We start from the raw sequence: 18,040 nt of genomic DNA, 5'->3' as shown, positions 1-18,040 counted from the left end.
GCAGTTACAAGCCTCCAGGTGGTGGTGGTGGGGGGCTGGAATTGGGGTCTCCTAGGGATGTCACACACTATGTTTCTTGATCATATATGAGGTTTATAACTATTCTATTTCCTCAATGCAAAGATGTCACTAAGTTAATGATAGCTTTTAAGAGGGAAGAATAAATCACTTTTATTTTTTATTTATTTTTTTAAAGATTTTATTTATTTATTTGACAGATAGAGACACAGTGAGAGAGGGAACACAAGCAGGGGGAGTGGGAGAGGGAGAAGCAGGCTTCCCACAGAGCAGGGAGCCCGATGCAGGGCTCGATCCCAGGACCCTGGGATCATGACCTGAGCCGAAGGCAGACGCTTAATGACTGAGCCACCCAGGCGCCCCAAATAAATCACTTTTAAATGCACACATCAATTGTAAGTGCATCTTGATTTCAAAAGTATTAAGTTGTTTTTTAAAAAGTTCATCTTAGACTCAAGGGAAGGTAGGAAATTACAGGGCCTTTCCTGAGTAATCTGAAGTGAGTCTTCTTCAGGTTCCATGGAGAATGGTGACCTGGACGAGCCCTCCGGGGCATTCCCCAGGAGTAGGTGACTGCTGTGCCCATACCTGGCAGCTAGGGCACTGGGGTCCCTGGTCAGGGCTGCCTCTGTGGACAGCAAAGGGAGTGACCCCCTATAGAGGATACAGAAAACTTCCATGCATCCCAAAGTCTCCCTGTCCTGCCTGTCTCTGTGCCTCTGGGACATGACATTGAACACTCAACAGAGTGTCCTCTCTATAAACCCCTGTGAGGAGCCAAAGCTTCCTGAGATCCCTAACGCTCTCCTATTACTCTTCAGAGGGAGCTGCACCAGGTAAACTGTGCCCAGTTTATAGAAGAACAAACATGCTCCAAGAGTCTGCTCTGCTAGAGGCCACACCAAGTGGGGCCGTAAGAGCCAGAATCCAGGCCACTGGACTTGCAGAGAGGAGCTTCTGGACTGGGGCTGCAGACACAGAGTGATAGCAAGGAGCAGCAACCCACATGCTGTCTTTCCTCTTCTGCCATGGGGGGGTGGCACCCTTTGGCCTGGGGTGCACACAGGCAGGCAATACTTCTTTGTCTGGTGGGCCTGTCTCTCCCTTCTTACCCCTAGGACCCCGGTCTCAGTGACCTGGAATAAAGGGCCATGTTACCAGTCACCTCACTGAAACATGCAGAGCCTTCACTTCACTCAAAGCTCCATGCTGGGCACTTGAGAGTGGGAAAGAGAAACAGTGGCCCTGGTCTTTAGGAGCTTGCCATTGGAGCAGGGGTCTTAACTTGCCATCCATAGGCTTTGTGGGCCTCTGAAATTGTAAGCAGAAGGTACATGCACACAAAAGCAGGGAGAGTTTTCAGCATGTGGGTTCACATTCTCTACTGAATACTCAAAAGGTTGCTGGTCTTACAACTCAGGAGTGCTCAGAATCACTTATCAGGGGCTGGACAGGCTATGTCTTGCTCATGGCTTAGTCTCCTTAGCACAGGGCCTGGGATCAAACAGGGTTTAGCAAATTCTGTGTTAGAATGAATGAACTGAATTTCAGGATTCAAATCAGTATAATGGGCCAGAGTGTAGGATGCTTTAGATTAGATCCTGGCCCGAGGGAGGTACTGCACTCCCCCCGGCAGCTTCAGAGGGCAGCCCTGAAAGACAGCAGTGGTCAGTGGGGCACATTTGCCCCAGAGAACGTGGTCTCACACAAATACTATCACACTGCAAATACAGCCCCACTCCTACCTTGGAGACTGGGGCCTTCAGTGCCCCTTCCCGACCTGTTCCCAATCTCCAATATCTAGGTCTCCCTCCCCTTTGTGTTGAGGAGTTTCTGCTCCCCATGGGGCCTCTCCCATATCTGTGGTCTGCATGAGGCCAGTCAGCTTCACCCAGAGGCGACCTGCCACACATGTCTGCCCACAAAACTCCCTGTCCAGAGGCTCAGCTCCGGCCCTGTTCCTGAGACAGGGCTGGAGGAGGGTCTCTGGGGAGGGTGAAAGGCTGGCCTGGGGAGGTGGAGCAGGGGAAGAGGCACCAGGCTGCACACAGGGGTGGGGCCACATTAGCTGTCCTTTCGGAGCTGCCTTCCTAGTGACCGCCCTCCCCCCCACCCCGTCTTACTCACTGCCCTCCAGCTGGTGGCCACACCTTCTCCAAAACAGTGTTTTTTCTCCAATGAACCCTTACCTGACATTTTATAAACTCCAGAACTCATAGACAAGGGACTGGGGTAGACCCAGCAGGGGACAGAGTACCAATGTGTTCCTGCCTTGGAGTCTAGTCCTCAGGAACACTCAAGGTCTCCAGGCTAGGCATGTTACAAATGTGAGCATATTGACTTTCACAACCATCTTATAGAGACATCATTTTACAGATACGAAGACTGAGGATTTAGATAACTAAGACATACCAAATATGCAGTTAGGATTTTATGGTGCCCCTAAGTCCACTGTGGTGACTAATACCTCCTCTGTCTCTCTGTCTTACAGCTTCTGCCCAGTCAGCTGTGAGGACTCACACTCTCCCTGTGGCTTCTTGGGATTGAGGCATTCATCTCCAGGTAAAAAGCAGATATTAAGGGACAGAGACAGGGTGCATAGCTGCCCCCTGGTGAGATTTGGCTCATGCACTGAGCAGCATGTAGACAGCCTACAGGGCCGGGCAAGGTTGGATTCTTGAGTGGGGAGGAGAGAACCTGCTGAAGAGTGGAGCTGGCTTAGTTGGGGGAGTGGGTGAGAGAGGGGCACAGAGCACCAGCTCTGCTGGACTCAGCAAGTCAGGAATATATGTGGGCTCTTAGCCATGGTACACAGCAGAATCACCCCCAGGGCTTTTCCAGAAATACCTGCTTGGGCCCCCTCTGTAGTAACCAGGGCTGGGAATGTCTTGCCATGTATTTGTGGATAAAGTTCTCGGGGGTTAGATATGTACCCTACTCATTTCCAAATGAGCAAGAAAGATGACAGCCATCACAACATGCAGGAGCTGGTCTGGTGTCACAGCTGGGCCCTGGCATCATCCTGTGGAACGTGAACAATGTCACAGAACATCATCTTTAGGCAGGGCCACTCTAGGACCACGATGGAGAAACAAGCACCTGTCATATTCAGATCTGGGCACAGATGGAACATGCATGTTGTCCTGCTCACAAAGACCAAACAGCCGCGGGCTGGCTACTCTGGGCAATGGCTGCCCCTTTACCAGTCCCAGATCTAGACTCAGACTTGTCCCTTGTGCTGGGAAAGATTTCTTAAGAATTGCCCCTGCTTCCTTCCCATATCCAGTGGAGAGCAAAGCCCTGCTTCCATAAATCTCCCCAAACCCACCTCACCAGACCCAAATGCCACAGCCAGTTCTTCTAACACCACCTCACTGAGATGCAAGGAGGCATTTGCATACTCCCAGGAGTGAGGCCTCAGATGACCAAGCACCCCAGGTGGGCACAGTGCCCAGGCCTTATACCTATTATAGAACTAGCCAGAACTGACACATCATTGATGACGCACAGACATTCTTGTCCTAATGATGTCTCCTGCTGAGACGAGGAAGCCAGAATCACCTTCCTCTATTTTGGACGGGGCCTCCACCTTGCTCTCACTAACCATCATGGTCTCTATGCCCATGGCACACAGCAAAGGACTTGTTTTCAGAGAAGAAAGGGTGCTCTGAGAGGCTTTGGTTGGGAGACCTCAGGCTGGTTCTGCCAAGGAGACAGCCTGGCCTGCCAGAGGTGTGACTGAGAGGAGGTAGCTGACAGGTACAAGTGCGCTCCCTGAAAGTATGGATGGTTTCTGAACATGTAAAGAGCGTAAAGCTATCACCACACTAAGAACCATGCACGCCTCCAACACCTCCTGTCCCTGTGTCATCCCACTCTCCTGCCCCCACCTGCCCTACGCACTGTCCCCAGGCACTACTGATGAGTTTGCTGTCACTAGAGATTCATTAGTGCTGTCTCAAATTTTAGATAAATGCAAGCATTCGGCATTGTGGCTTCTCTCACTCAGCCTAACTCTCTGGAGACTGACCCAGGCTAGCATAGGCACCAGCAGCTCATCCTCTCGGTTGCTGCATGGTAGTCTATGGTATGGACAGACCACCATTTAGCTATTTCCCATTTTCTCAAAAGCCTCAGTGTCCACACAGAGGAAAGCGCTCCCAGGACCCTGGCTTCTCCCACTGGCTGTGTGAACCACTCTGAGGCGAGTTGCTAATAGCCAGTGATCTCCTGCTGAACAGAGACTTTGTCCCTACATCAAGAACTGTAGCCAACAGCATCAGCGTAAGCAGCACTCTCAAGACCCAGTATCAGGACATGGATTTCCATTCAATCCCACTGGTTATAAGACAAAAACATTTGTTTGGGGGGAAGAAAGGCACAAGGAGATAACTAACAGATGTTGAGTGCTCACTCTGTGCTGGGGGAATCCCACATTTTCCCATGCTTTTACTATGGAGCTAACTTCCACGATACCCCTGAGATGGACAGGTTTGCGTGAAGAAACACTGAGCAATGTGGGAGAGCTGGTCCACGCTGGGGCCCCATGGGCCCATCGCCAACACAAAGGGACCCGAGAGGAGGGGCAGGTGCCATAGCAGGTGGCTTCTAGACTTAGACTTTGCTCCAAGAAGATCCCTTCTCAAGCTCATAGGCAAAAAGTTGTCAAAGAGAGGCCAATCAACCTACTTGGTACAAACACAGATGATGCTCAAGGCACATCAAGCCGGCCTGGGTGGGATGGGTCTGTAGTGGGATACCGACGAGATTTACCCATATTCACTACAGTCAACAGGGTGGTGTCGACTGGGCAGGGAGGCACATCTTCCCCACCTCGGTTATTACAGGGTGGTAGGGGGTTGGCGGGCAATGTGTGGTATGACTTCAGCCTCTCTTTAGTCTGGAGAAGCCCCTAAGAACAGCCCTGCTCTGATGGACTGTGCAGGCAGCTCAGGGTCTACCGTACAGGAATGCTCAGCTAGGCTACATGCTGGAGTCACCCCAGAGCCTAGAAGCCAGGGCTGAGGCCCCTGCCCTGAATTCTGACCCCCTTGGTCTGGGGGTAGCCAGTGGCTCTGACATGTAATTGCGGCTCAGGGGGGCTACAGCCTCAGGTAACCAGGCTTGTTTTTGTGTTCATGTGTATAGCATATCATACATCAGAGGAAGATGGAAAAGCTGGGAATATGAGGGAAGAGGAAATTATCCTGGGTGGTCATGGGGTCTCCTAAGAACATAAGAAACAGAAATAGCAATAAGGAGACCCTTAACAAAGGTAAAGCTGAATGAAGGAGTGAAAGGTGCACCTGGGTGGCTTAATTGGTTAAATGTCTGACTCTTGATTTCAGCTCCGGTTTTGATCTTGGGGTTGTGAATTGAAGCCCTATGTTGGGCATGGAGCTCACTTAAAATAAATAAATAAATAAGTGTGTGTGTGTGTGTGTGTGTGTGTGTGTGTGTGTGTGTGTGTGCGCGCGCGCGCGCGTGCGTGTGTGCATGCATAGGGGTGACAAACAATTATAAGCCAGTATGCTCCTATGACTGAAGGAAGCTGAGCTGCAGCACAGAGAAGGGCCTGAAGGGGTTAGGGAGGCACCAAGGAAGACTTCCTGGAGGTAACACTACATCCTGAAAGAGAAATGGGGTGGGGATCTTCCAAGAGGCTGATGCAGTAAGTGCACCCTGGGGCAGGGCACCTTGTGAGCATGGGGGAGCCCCCAACCTGATGACCTGTGATACATGGGTCACCAGATGAGGGGCTGCAGGGCCCCATAGACAGCACCACCCATACCCTCAGAAGGCTCAGACTGGGTACCTCAGGAGGGTTTAGAAGCCAGGCATGGGGCCAGAACAGGCAATATCACTTAAATTCACAGCCTTACAACTGGCAAGGGGGAGACTGCCCATTGCAGAGATGAGTAAACCATGAAAGGGTTCCCTAAAGACAGAGCACCCCTCATGAGCCAGGGAGCCAGGGTGCAGGCATGCTGCCCAGTTCTACTAGGCAGGAGAAGCAAACAAAACATCCAGGGTCAGCAAGCCCTACATGAGATCAAGAGCAAATTCTAGCCCAGCACCTCCCTGGGGTTACAGACAGTGGCTGGAGTTTCAGAGTGGCACATTAAGGGCTGAGTCTATAGCAGGTAGTAGAGTATTGTCACTGCCCCCAGCAAAGGGGAGGCCAGGCACCCAGGGTGGGGAAGGCCGGGCCACCCCACGTCTGGAGAGTAGGGCTGGGCTTGCTCGAGTTAAGAGAGAAGGTTGTAGGAGTCTCCAGAACCATCCACCCTGAGCCTGCCTGCTCAGGCCCTCTGGATTAAGGGGCCCCCTCAATCCCATGGGGCTCTGACTTGGCTGAGGTCTTCTGTAGCTCATTCATGGTCTCCGTTTGTACTTCCCAGGACACACTATGCTCTAAGCCCCAGCCCTGCCCCCTCAGAGTCTACAGTGTAGGGGGAGAAAAGAGGACCCAGAATATGAAAGTTCTCAAGGAATATGTTAAATGGCTGGGTGGAGGCAATCTTATCATTGTTGCCTCCCAAGTTGGCAGAGGGAGCAGAGTGAGGGGCTAGAACAAAAGGTGGGGACCATGCCCAGGGACCTCTGGCTTGTGGCCACAGCTAAGGCTTATGATTAAGTACACTGTGGGACAGGAGGCCCCAGGGCAGGAACCTCTGAGGAGTGGCAAGGAGAAAGCAGCCCTGGGGAGGTCCTGAGAGCCTCCTGGTAGACAACTGGCCCCAATGCCTGGTCTGTCCTGCCCATCCAGCCTCTCCTCTCTGCCATCCAGTGGGACCAGCTTCTTTAGGACTCAAAGGGACAGCCTCTCTATGACCTCTCATAGGACAGGGACTTTGTGGCCTCAGGTACCTACTATGACCTTTACACAGAGGAGTCCAAACATGTAGGTGAACCCCTAGCAAATGTCCCAAGGGACCTGGGGCTTACACTTTCCCACCCCCAAAGTTGGAGGATGAGTGAATCCTGGTGGGATTTTTCCTTAATTGCACACCATGAGTGGGTATTTGTTGCTTTCCTGCCCAGCATTTGAACAGCAGTCCTGATCGGGGGTGGGGGGAGGGATCCCAGAGAATTGAGAAACTGGGGCCCACCCATCTCAGAAATAGAAAGGGGGCAGATACCCTCTCTTCCCACCTTTCAAAGGGCAGCTCAGCTGAGCTCCAGCCAGGACCTTGGATCTTGAGGACAAACCTAAATGTCTATAAGAGGGAGCTAGAAAGTATTCTCAGTGAGGAGCAGTAGAGCTGAGTGTCCTCCAGGGGCATCCTAAGCAGCTGGCCCACCTAGAAGGACTTACTGTGCTTTGCCTCTCTAGATCCCTGCCCAAGCTGGGTCCTGTGAGCTACCTGCAACTTGCCAAGACAGTTACTTTTTCACTTGACTGGAGTCTATTTCTGTCTTTTGTAACCAAGAGCCGTCACTAGTAAAGAAATTGGTACCAAGATGATTTCAGATAACAGACCCATCAGGAAAGGGGAAGGGAGTGTCTCGTATTGGTTATTCCACCTGATTAAGGCCAATGGCAGTGAAAATATATCGGGAATTAAGTTATGGAACTCTGGCATCCCACTATGCATGCACGGCAAACCCCTAATCAAATCAGCTGTGGCCAAATGTCCACTAGGGGCTTTTAGGGGGAAAAGTGACTCTTACAACAAAACCTGAGAAAAAGGAATGAAGAATTCAAGTACCATGGGGTGGGCTTATTTCTTCTAACTGTTCTGGTCAGCTTAAAGGGAGAGTAACAAAGTCAAATCCCTGATTCCCAGGGACTCACTATGACCATATATGCAGTGTCTCTTCTCTTTTGTAGCCACAGGCTTGAGACATCTCTAAACCAAAAGCAATCTGATTCCATCCCTCTGTGGGCTGATGAATTATAAAGCCCACTGGATTGCTTTCCTGCTTCTGTGTGAAAGTTAGAGCATCATTTAAGAAAGGGTGGAACTTCTGATTCTAGGAATGGGGCTCTGTTACCCATAACAGAGAAGGATTCACAAACCTACTGAGTCCTTGCTCCTCTCTCTGGCTGCTTCAAGAGCCTGTTTGCACCTGTTCTGTAAAGTAAGACCAGCTCTCCTCATGTCCACCCCTGCCCCCTTCCCTGACCCAAGAACAAAGTAGAGTCGGATCTCAGCATGGCCATGAGAACCAATTATAAAGTCAAACTATGGAGGAAAAGGCTCATGTTTCAAAAAATTATAACGCTGCTAACATGTACTGGCAAGAAGCTGAGGAGATTGGTGGAAATGGATTCTGAGACTGAGAGTACTTGACCAAGGTGGGAAGAACATCATTCTGGGTCAGGATGAACGCATTGACATGGGTGTGCCCATCCATTCTAGAGTCAGTGTACTAGCTCGGAGAGCCGGGATGTATTCCAGCAAGTGATGCATTGGTTGACTAAAACCTCAGCTGGATAACCCCCCCCCCCACAAAATGAAACAGGAAAGCCAGAAATTACTTGAAGGAATCCAAATATCTGAAGGAATAGAGTGTTAGAATAGATTTATCAAGAGCAACCTGCTCACCAGCTTCTAACTATGTCCCCTAGAGGACCAAAAAGACACACTCTACCCCTCAAGGAACCAAAAAATACTTTGGCAAGGAGAATGTCAACATCTTGGAAAACTGCCATAACACTCTTCTTTACCAGCTGGCAATGCTGATGAGAGACGCTACCTTTGGGGGGAATTCTACAGATGGGATAGCAGGAGGTGACATGACAAGGAGGAGAAGTAATATCAGAATGTTTTGATGCCAGGAGCCCTTTGGCATTGACTGATCAATCATGGGGCTGCCAGGACTGAAATGGATGGGCAAAACCAACTGAGTCCTATTGTACTTGTAAAATATTGATAAAAATGTAAAAAAAATTTAAACTAGGTCTGGTAAACACAGGGCTCCATGAGTGCCTAGACGAGTGTCTGGAAGATAGGAGGTATTTAATAAATGTTCGTTGATTTAATAAATGTTCATGTTATTACCACTCAATAAATGTTCTGCCCCTTGCCTAATTCCCAAACTTGAGTCAATAGATCCAAAGTTCCTTCAATGAAGAGAAGGTAATTACCTGCAAAAACATCCTAAGTACATACTGTAAACCTTCTGAAGGCCCCTATACAGAGAAATACCTAGACCTTTCAGAGATTACTGAACACTGGCTCAGAGTTAATATTAATTCCTGGAGGCTCAGGATGCCACTATAGCTCACCACCATGAGTGAGGGCCCATAAGAGGTGGGAGGCACGTCAGGTCATGAATGGAGCCTTGCTGTGCATCCAACCTGATAGCAGCCCACTGGGATCCTGAATCTGTCCTGTGGTGATTTCCCGAGCTCCTGGGTGTTCAGTTGCTAGAGACATGCTCAGTTCCTGGTAGAAACTCCATTCTGATTCCTTCATCCCTGATATGGAGACTTTTGTGGTATGAAAGCTTTACCAGAAGCCTCTGGAACACCCTCTCCCCTCCAAAACAGGGCGTCATAAGCAATACATAATCTCTGGTGAATAGGAAATCCCTAACCAGGAGTGGAGATCCCTCTTGTATTCCTACTCAACTTCCCAGTTTGGCTTATGCAGAATACTTGAGATCATGAAGAATGCCAGTGAATTGTTTCAGATGTAATTGCAACTGTTCTGTGCTGTCCCACATATGATCTTCTTAAATGGAACAGACCCATTATGTTCCTTGGCCAATGAGTTGGTAAAAACTGTTCCTGTGGGCGCTGTGGGTGCCTGTATGTGCATATGTTTCCCGTCTTAACATTCAGGGATCAATATAAGTAGGCGGCTTTACCCAAGACAGGGACATTAACATAATTCACCATCCTGCCTTGGGGTTTCAGCTACTCCCTGATTTTGTGCCACCATTTAGTTAACAGAGACCCTGACATTCCTACCCCAAAGGACCTCATGCTGGTTTACTGCTGTGTATTGACAGGACTTGGAGAACAGCAAGTGACAAGGTACCCTTCACTTCAGTGAAGGCTCCAGGCAGGCAGCAGAGATGCCCAGTTGTATGGAACATTTTGGGACAGCCCTTTAAAAGCAAAAGACATGTTGCTGGACATTGGGCCCCTACCACAAAGGAAAATGCACAATTCTTGGTGGACCTCGGATTTTTGAAGCAACATATTTCCTCCTTGGGTGTGTTATTACCACTTATTTGCTGGGTGATCCCAAAGGCAGTGAGCTTCATGTGGAACCCATGCAAGCACAAGGTCTCTGGTCCACCTGCACCGTGGAGGGCTCTGTCACACCCCGTGGACCCCACAGCATGAGAGTGCCCACGGCAGAGCCAGACACTGTGCAAAGTCTGCAGCAAGTCCCAACAGAAGTCTTACATGGGACCTGGATTTTGAGGAGCTGCTCTTGGCCTGGGCTTTGGTGGAGACTGTGTCTCCACTACCAGGGTCTGACTGGGATCCAAGGATCTGAGCTTCCTAGGACAACGCAGTGTTCTTGATCAATCAACAACCAAGTCAGGTGCCTATCAAGTGGCCAATACAGGCCCAGGCCCAGGTGGGATCAGGAAGTGATTTGAGCAGGTGGTTCCCTTCACCTCCCGCACCTGTGGCCTCCTGGAGCATTCTTTATGACCAGTGTCTGAGGAAGAACATGTGTGAACTGTGTTTACAGGTGGCTCTACAAGATATACCTGCACAGCCAGAAGTAGACTGTGATGGTATTAGGGCCCCTCCCAAGGGTGGCTCTGAAGGACAGCAGAAAGGGAGATCCTCTGAGAGGTACATCTAATCACCCCGTATGTGTAGAGAGAGCATTCTGAGGTATCTCAGGACCAGCACTGGGGTCTGGGCACAGGGAAGGGTAGAAGAGCCTCCTGGAACAGGTTGGGGATGTGAGATAATGTGTCCCTTGAGAATACCTTCCCAAAGATTCCCCCTTCCAAGGAGGCTCCTCAGTAGGTGGGCAAGGTGGTTGCCCTGAGATACCCAACAACCGCTTCCCCAGCTACACCTGCCTGTTCCATGACCTTCTGTGGCCAGCGGGGCATCTCAGACTCTGCCTGGCCAACTTCCCCTTACCTGGGTGACCTGCTGCCGTCACTGCCATAAATGGGGAAGGAACAGGGTCCCAGATTCACGTCTTTATAAAAACACAACATTTTGTAATAAGATCCTCTCACCCGCCCTGGAAGGTGAGGAATTATCATCCACATTTTTGAAGTCGGAAAACAAAGACCAAAGCGGTTATGTCCCAAGATTGTATACCCTGTTAGAGACAGACTCAGAATTCAAAAGGGGGTGCCTGCGTGCTCCGAGCCACACTCTGACACCAGCCAGGCTCCTGTGTTCTCCAAAGGCATCTCCGGCACTCATTCACATAAGTGAGTACCCTACAAGCCTGAAAGACTCCATCCCTCTCCTCTGCTGATGTTTATAACCAAGTAATTATCCCAGAAGGTGTGAGCATCTCCACAGGCTGCTCTTCCACACTGGCTGAGGAACGGGCTCAGGGCAGCTGGGCGCAGGTCCAGCTCTGGGTCATCTAGTTTCTTGCCACTTTCCCCAGAGCTCTGAGCCCATTCAGTCTGCACTTCCAGGAGAAGGCAGTCTCACAGCTAAGCAGAGCTGGACCTTCCACCATGGCCAGCCTCACTGTCTGGCCTGGTCCCACTCACAGCTGCCCACTCCTCTGGCTGTCACTCTAGCAGCTCTTCCCTGCTTCTTTTGTATACAGTTGCTTGGGCAGGGCGTCAAGCTATCCCCACCCTGCCTCCCTCCCACCCACCTCCCACTTTGCTCACCGAGGGAGGTGGAGCTTGGCAATCTGCAGAGGGCTACCCCTCTGATAGTGCCCTGGAGCCTACTGCACACCTGGGGTCCCCCGTTGGGGGCAGGGGAGCCAGAGATTCCCCAGATGAATGGGTCCCGGTGGCCACTTGTGAATAGTCAAGAGACTTTGGGTCTGGGGAGGGTCTACCTTGGGCATAAGTCTAACACTCTCTCAGGTTCCTGTTCCCCTCTTCCTGCTTAGATACACCTTCCTCAAAATGGTGCCCCAACCTCCTTGGTACCCTCCCTTGGTACCCTTGAGTACCCTCAACGGAGGTAATAATAATATCAACCACTTCCTGGGCACCTACGGCGTCAGGCACAAGCCGTCCTTCCCAGAATTGACGGTCCTGCAGGGGCCTAGGCTGCCAAGCGCCCTGCCTGCCGAGGGCCAGTAGGTGCCGGGGAGGCCGGGTACCGGGCGGTCTGTTGCCCTTGGCAGAGGCTGGCCGGCGGGAGCCTCCGACGCCGCACCTCTCCCTCCCTGAGGTTGAGGCGGCCACACTCTCGGTCTCCCGGTCGGCACGTCGGAAAGCTGGGGGTGGCCAGGTACCCCCACCCACCCGGTGCCCAGCAGTTGGCCCTGGGCGCAGCGGAGCACGCCGGCTCTCCCCACGCGCGGCCAGACGCTGCCCGGCGCCGATCGCGGGGCCGCGGAAGCTTCCTCTCACCTTGAAGAAGCTCCGGAGGAAGTGCACGACGCTGAGCATGGTGGCCCGCGGGGCGCCGCGCCGAGGCGCGCAAAGCCGAGGCGCGCAAAGCCGAGGCGCCGCAGCCAGCCCGCAGGACCGAGAGCAGCGTTGCTGAGCCGGCCCTCCCGGAACGCCAGCCCGCGCCCCGCCCCGGCCCCCGCCCCGGGCCGCCGACACGCCCCGCCTCCCCGCGCTGGGCCGCTCGGGGCACGTGCGGGTCTCAGGGGACGCGCCCAGGCGCCCGCCCCGCCCGCTCTGGGTGTGGGTCCCCCGCAGAGCTGGAGAGAGGCGGGGCCATTCGCGGACGCGGCCCAGGGACCCCAGGGAACACCTCCCCACACCCCTTCCCACGAAGTTCCCGCTGGGACTGGGAGCCTAGGAGTGTTTCCTAAGAAAGAACAAGCGCACTCGCACCTTGCACATCTGCACCTACAAAACACAGGCGCGCATCGCGCGGGGTCCCTTGGGCCTGTCCGCCAAACCCTTATCAGGCGACTTTGTCTGTCTCTGCTCCCACTCCGGGGAAGGGGCGGCCTCTCTTCCTGCCTGAGAGCTTTGCTTTTCAATTTTTGAGAATTTACAGAGCATTTGCCCAATGTTCTCATTTACCACGTGAGGAAACTGAGTCCCAGAGAGGCTCAGCAACATGTCTGAGCTCACGCATCTGGTGGGAAGCAAGTGTGGACTAGAATCCCTGGGACCTAATTCTTAGTCCAGAACTCACTCTTGCTCGTCTCCCTACGGTTCCAGGTATACTCCTGCCGGTAGAATGTAAGTGGAGAATCATCCCTCAAGTAGGGCAGAGCTGTTATCTGCTAAGGGGCAAAGGGAAGTCCTGGCTGTTTTCTCCGTGGAGTTTAGGGACGCGAGGCCTATCCAGGGGACACACTCCCACTGGCCACTAGGACCACAATATTTTTATGAACCACCTAAAATGTTTTGATTTTAATTGCTTTTAAAAACAAAAGAAAGAACCTGAGTAAAATAATAATGATAATAATATCCAGCCTGGATTATAGTCATCTTTATACAAACACAGTTGTAAAAAATAATGTTAGATATATATATTTTTAATGCCAGAAGGGACCCAGGAAAGAAAAGTGCTAAGGGCCCATGGGTGTCACACGGTAGTCCCACTCCAAGCCTACCATGTCTGGTATCCAGAGTCTTATGACTGGCTTTGCATATCCCTGCCTATGTTTGCACCCCTTCCCAATTCCTGGCCCCCTTGAATGCTATTCCTAATCAGCAGCACATGTCCAGTGTTGCCTGGCAGAGTGGTTTTTACCCTACAGCCAACATAGCTCTGCTTCTTCCCAGACCCTCAGAGCAGCCAGACCAGACCAGAAAGCCTGAGAGGTAAATGCTCAGAGTTTGTGGGGTCTGGAAGCAGAGGAGAAGGCCATGAGATCATTTGAAAGTCCTGGGTCCCCATAGCTACTCTCCATTACCCAGGGTCCATGGACCTTGTTTGTCCTTGCTTGCCTGTGCCTGAGGCCCATGGTGGTACAAGGAAAGGCATGGGATTTGCGCTTGGATGCTTGGCTGTGCTCTGCACAAACTGTGTGATCTTGGTCTCCCTTGTAAACATGTTTCCTTTTTTTTTTTTAAGATTTATTTATTTATTTGAGAGAGAGTGCTCGCCAGTAGGGAGAGGGGCAGAGGGAAAGAGAAAATCCTTAAGCAGACTCCTGGATGAGCACGGAGCCCGAAGCAGAGCTCAACCCCAGGACCCCCAGATCATGACCTGAGCCAAAATCAGAGTCGGCTACTTAACCAACTGAGCCACCCAGGCGCCCCTGTAAATCTGTTTCTTTAAACTGGGAGAGCAAGACCTGCTTGATAGGGTTGCTGTGGAGATTAAAGAGAAATTAAACCTCATGGGTACTCAGCAAATGTTAATTCCCTGTCTTTTGAAGACTTCAAGTGCTCTGGGGGCGGGGGGGAGTTGTTCAATGAAAATACACAAACCCCTGGCCACAGATCCCAGAGTTATCTGGACTTCTTCTCTGACCAGCAGAGGAAGCCCTGGATTACAGGTTCTTAGACTTGAACAGGCATCAGAACCACCTGAAGAGTGAGTTAGTACACAGGCTTCTGAGCCAACCCCAGAGTTTCTGGAGAGTCATCTAGGGTGGGGCCCAAGTATTTACATTTTAACAAGTTCCCAAGTGACACTGCTACTGCTGATGTTGGGACTACATTCAGAGAATCCTTGGACCAGGAGTTGGTGTCTGGGCCAGCCTCAGAATTCAGTAGAGGGACAGACCCCAGGTCAGATTACAGCCATCCTAACAGTTCTATTTACAAGTACCTAGTGTGTCTCAGCCCTGGACTAAGTCCTTGCGGTATCTTCTGCTATTTAATCTCTCAGCAGTCCTGGGGGAAATGACAACACTGGATGCTCAAGGGGAAGTAAGTCAAATGTAATCTTATTTTTGAGTTTTCCTTCTGGAGAACATGATTTTGTGAGAACTTGACTGTATTGTGGAGTTAGAGGGTGTGTGTTCCCTTTTGTTATTAAAAGATAAAAGGAAAAAGATCAGGGTTGCCAGCAGTTAGACGCAAGAGAGGGATGAATAGGCAGAGCACAGAGGATTCTAGGACAGTGAAAATACTCTGCATAGTACTACAATGGTGGGTACCTGTCATTATAAATTAGTCAAAACCCATAGAATGTATAACACCAAGAGTGAACTCTAATTAATAAAAGCTATGAACTTTGGATGATAATGACGTGTCAATGTAGGTTCAATGATGAGAAATGTCCCACTGTGGTGGGGGCTGTTGATAATGGGGGGAGGGCTATGCATGTGTGGGAGTGGGTGCATATGAGAAATCTCTGTACCTTCCTCTCACTTTTGTTGTGAACCTAAAAATAGTGTATTTTAAACCCAAAAGCAGGCCTCTTTGATTTGCAGAAGGATTTGCACAACATGGTTTCTAATTAGCACAGCGTTTAAATTCTATGATCCTGATTTTGAATCTGTCACATACAGCACTGAAGCAGGTTCAGCAAGCAAGTCAGGGGGTGAGTCAAGTGGTCAGAGACAAAACATTGCGCCAGATGCCAGGAGGCACTGGGGCAGCAGGAAGAGCATGGGCTCTGGCAGACAGACAGGGCTCACGAGTGCCCTGCATTTCCCCCACAGGTGACCTTCCTCCGTTTGCTGTACATCTCTGTCCCAAGTCCCCAAGTACACATACAGATGGGCTGACACCACCAGCCAGGAGCTGGGTCACAAAAGATAGCTGCCCCTTACAGTTGATCTCGCAGGACGGGGTTTTTGGAAGATTGTGGAGCAGGTCACCAATCCACAGGCAGCTGGAGGGATGCTGACTCAGGGAAGAGGCAGAAAGCAGGAGAAGCAGGCATGGCAACGGGCAGCCACAGCCAAGACTCTGCAAGAGAAACTGCCCTTTTGGAGAGGCCAGGGCTGGGTCCTCTTCCCGGACATGCTGCAGCCCCAAACACTTTTACTTTGTTCCTAGCCATTGGCCTGCCTCAGCCTCTACCAATGGCCCCTCAGAGGGTCCCTGGACCTGGACCAAGATGTAAAGTCCAGGATTGCTGGAGTCTCCAGTTACGTGCTTGCTACAGGGAGCTCAGAGGTAGGGAGAGGATGAGACTTCAGCTTCCTGGGCAAGAAACTGGCCTGCCTGCACTGCCGTGTCCTAATGGGCGACAAATCACAGACATATTGGAAACAGAATTTAAAACAGCTCCTCAGTCTGGAAAGCCAGGCTGACACTAAAAGATGCTGTTGTCTGGGATGAATGTGAAGTGCTGAACAGAGACCAAATGAACCCCGATATAAGGGTAGGTCTGCAGAGAGCCAGTTCAGATAGCCAAGGAGACACGGCTGCTGGGGGTCAGCCACCAGACAGGTATGGCGGCATTGGTATCCCCACTTGGCTGGTCCAGGAGGTAGTGCCCAAGAGAGGGGCTTTCCTGCCCCTACTACCTTGGCTCTGTCATGCCCAGTTCTGTAAGTCAGATTTTCATAGGGACTCAGGATAACCTGAAATGCTTTCCTCAGGGACTTCCAAACTGAACTGGAATCCTGAAATAATGGTGTGTGGGAAGGGCAGAAAGGAATTAGGGAAGGCCCAGGGGGAGCCCACTATGGTTTCCTCCAAGGGCCACCAGGAGAAGTAGGCAGACATGCTCTGCTGAGTGCTTAGAGCTAGGATAGGAGCCAAGATGGACCTTGATGTAAAGAGCTTTGTGACAGTGGCAGATGTAGGACAGTTGGTTGAGAGCACAGAGTCAAGCAGAGGCTGATACACTTGTGAGGAGCTCAGCAAAGCACCTAGCAGAGTCCTGAGCCTCCAACGTTCCAGAAGAACTGTCTGTGCAAGGTAAAGGGCAATGGGGCCCTTGGGCTGAGCCACTTGCAAAGGATTCCTCCCGCCGCCCACCATTCCTAGCCCCCTCTGCCTTTTCCCAGGTGCCACAAGTGCAGGGCCAGAGGTTCCTCTGTTCTAGGCAGCTCATACACCTGACCTCACCACCTCTCTTGGGGGTGAGTGAGCATCAGCCCCACTCACTGGTGAGGAAGCAGCTCATCTGTGACTTGGGTGCTCAAACGGTCCTACCTGTGCCACTCTGCTTCCCTTAGCACAATCCCTCACCTCATTTCCCCTTTTTGGACTCTCTTTTTTGTGGCTGTCTCTCTAAAACCCCTGTCTGTCCCCTCATCTCCTTCTCCACACCTGTCCCCCTGCCGGGAGAGGTAGGCCCTGCAGACACATTGCGTGGGTGACCCAGGAGAGCAATTTAGAACAACCACCAACAGAAGATGGGCCTGCTCCTTGGCCGTGCATGGAAAACTTGCATACAGAATACATAGAAAAGCATGGAGGGAAGAGATTTACCTCTATTTCTATCTTACCACCTGAGGAAATGGAGATTCTGAGAGGTAAAGCACCTTGTACAATGGCCCCTAGGGAGGCAGCATCAGGAGCAGATGAGGGCAGAATGGAGTGTGGGGTGCGGCTAGGGTCTGGGTGGCCAAGCAGAGCAGGAGTGAGCCCTGTGGTGTGAGGTCTCTGTGAAGCCGCACAGAAGGGACCTTGCAAGGAGCTGGGGAATCAGCGAGGAAGAGCTCCTGTGCTGGGTGGAGTGTCCACGAGCTCTCTGCTGGACCTGGCCTGAGTTGCCTCTGAGGGCAGCAGAGCCAGGAGGAACATTCCATGAGGATTCCCATGAGGGTGCTGGTCTCTGAGGGAGTGACTCCTGCACAGTCTCTTACCTATTGTCCCCCCACAGTGAATGAAGGCCAGACAGAGCCCAGGCCAGGAGGGACAGCCCGGGGATCAGCAGACCTGGGATTGGGAACCATCAGCACCATTGCCTCTTTCCGAGGCCACTGACCTAGAGAAGATGGAGGCAGGACGGGAGCCCAGAGCCCAGGCCTCTGCCCAGGGCTCTCTATATGGCCCACCTTCCTGCAGGGATGGCTAGAAATGGGCCCCACCTTAGCCCATTGATCTTCTTCTTCCTGGTCTG

General features: G+C 51.6%; 1 protein-coding gene across 3 annotated transcripts in view; it reads right to left on the bottom strand.

Annotated features, from left to right (window-relative positions):
- Positions 1 to 12,591, bottom strand: part of ARHGEF4 (Rho guanine nucleotide exchange factor 4) — a 253,138-nt gene extending 240,547 nt beyond the window's left edge. For all 3 annotated transcript variants that reach the window (XM_027588386.1, XM_027588387.1, XM_027588388.1), the window contains exon 1: positions 12,508 to 12,591. In XM_027588386.1, coding sequence (XP_027444187.1) covers positions 12,508 to 12,546 — 39 coding nt within the window. In that variant the 5' untranslated portion in view covers positions 12,547 to 12,591. The remainder of the gene's footprint in view (positions 1 to 12,507) is intronic.
- Positions 12,592 to 18,040: the final 5,449 nt, after the last annotated feature.

Source organism: Zalophus californianus, chromosome 3 (genome assembly GCF_009762305.2).
Source record: "Zalophus californianus isolate mZalCal1 chromosome 3, mZalCal1.pri.v2, whole genome shotgun sequence".
NCBI lineage: Eukaryota > Metazoa > Chordata > Mammalia > Carnivora > Otariidae > Zalophus > Zalophus californianus.
The sequence above is the reverse complement of the archived record's forward strand: the minus strand, read 5'-3'. Positions and strand labels throughout refer to the sequence as shown.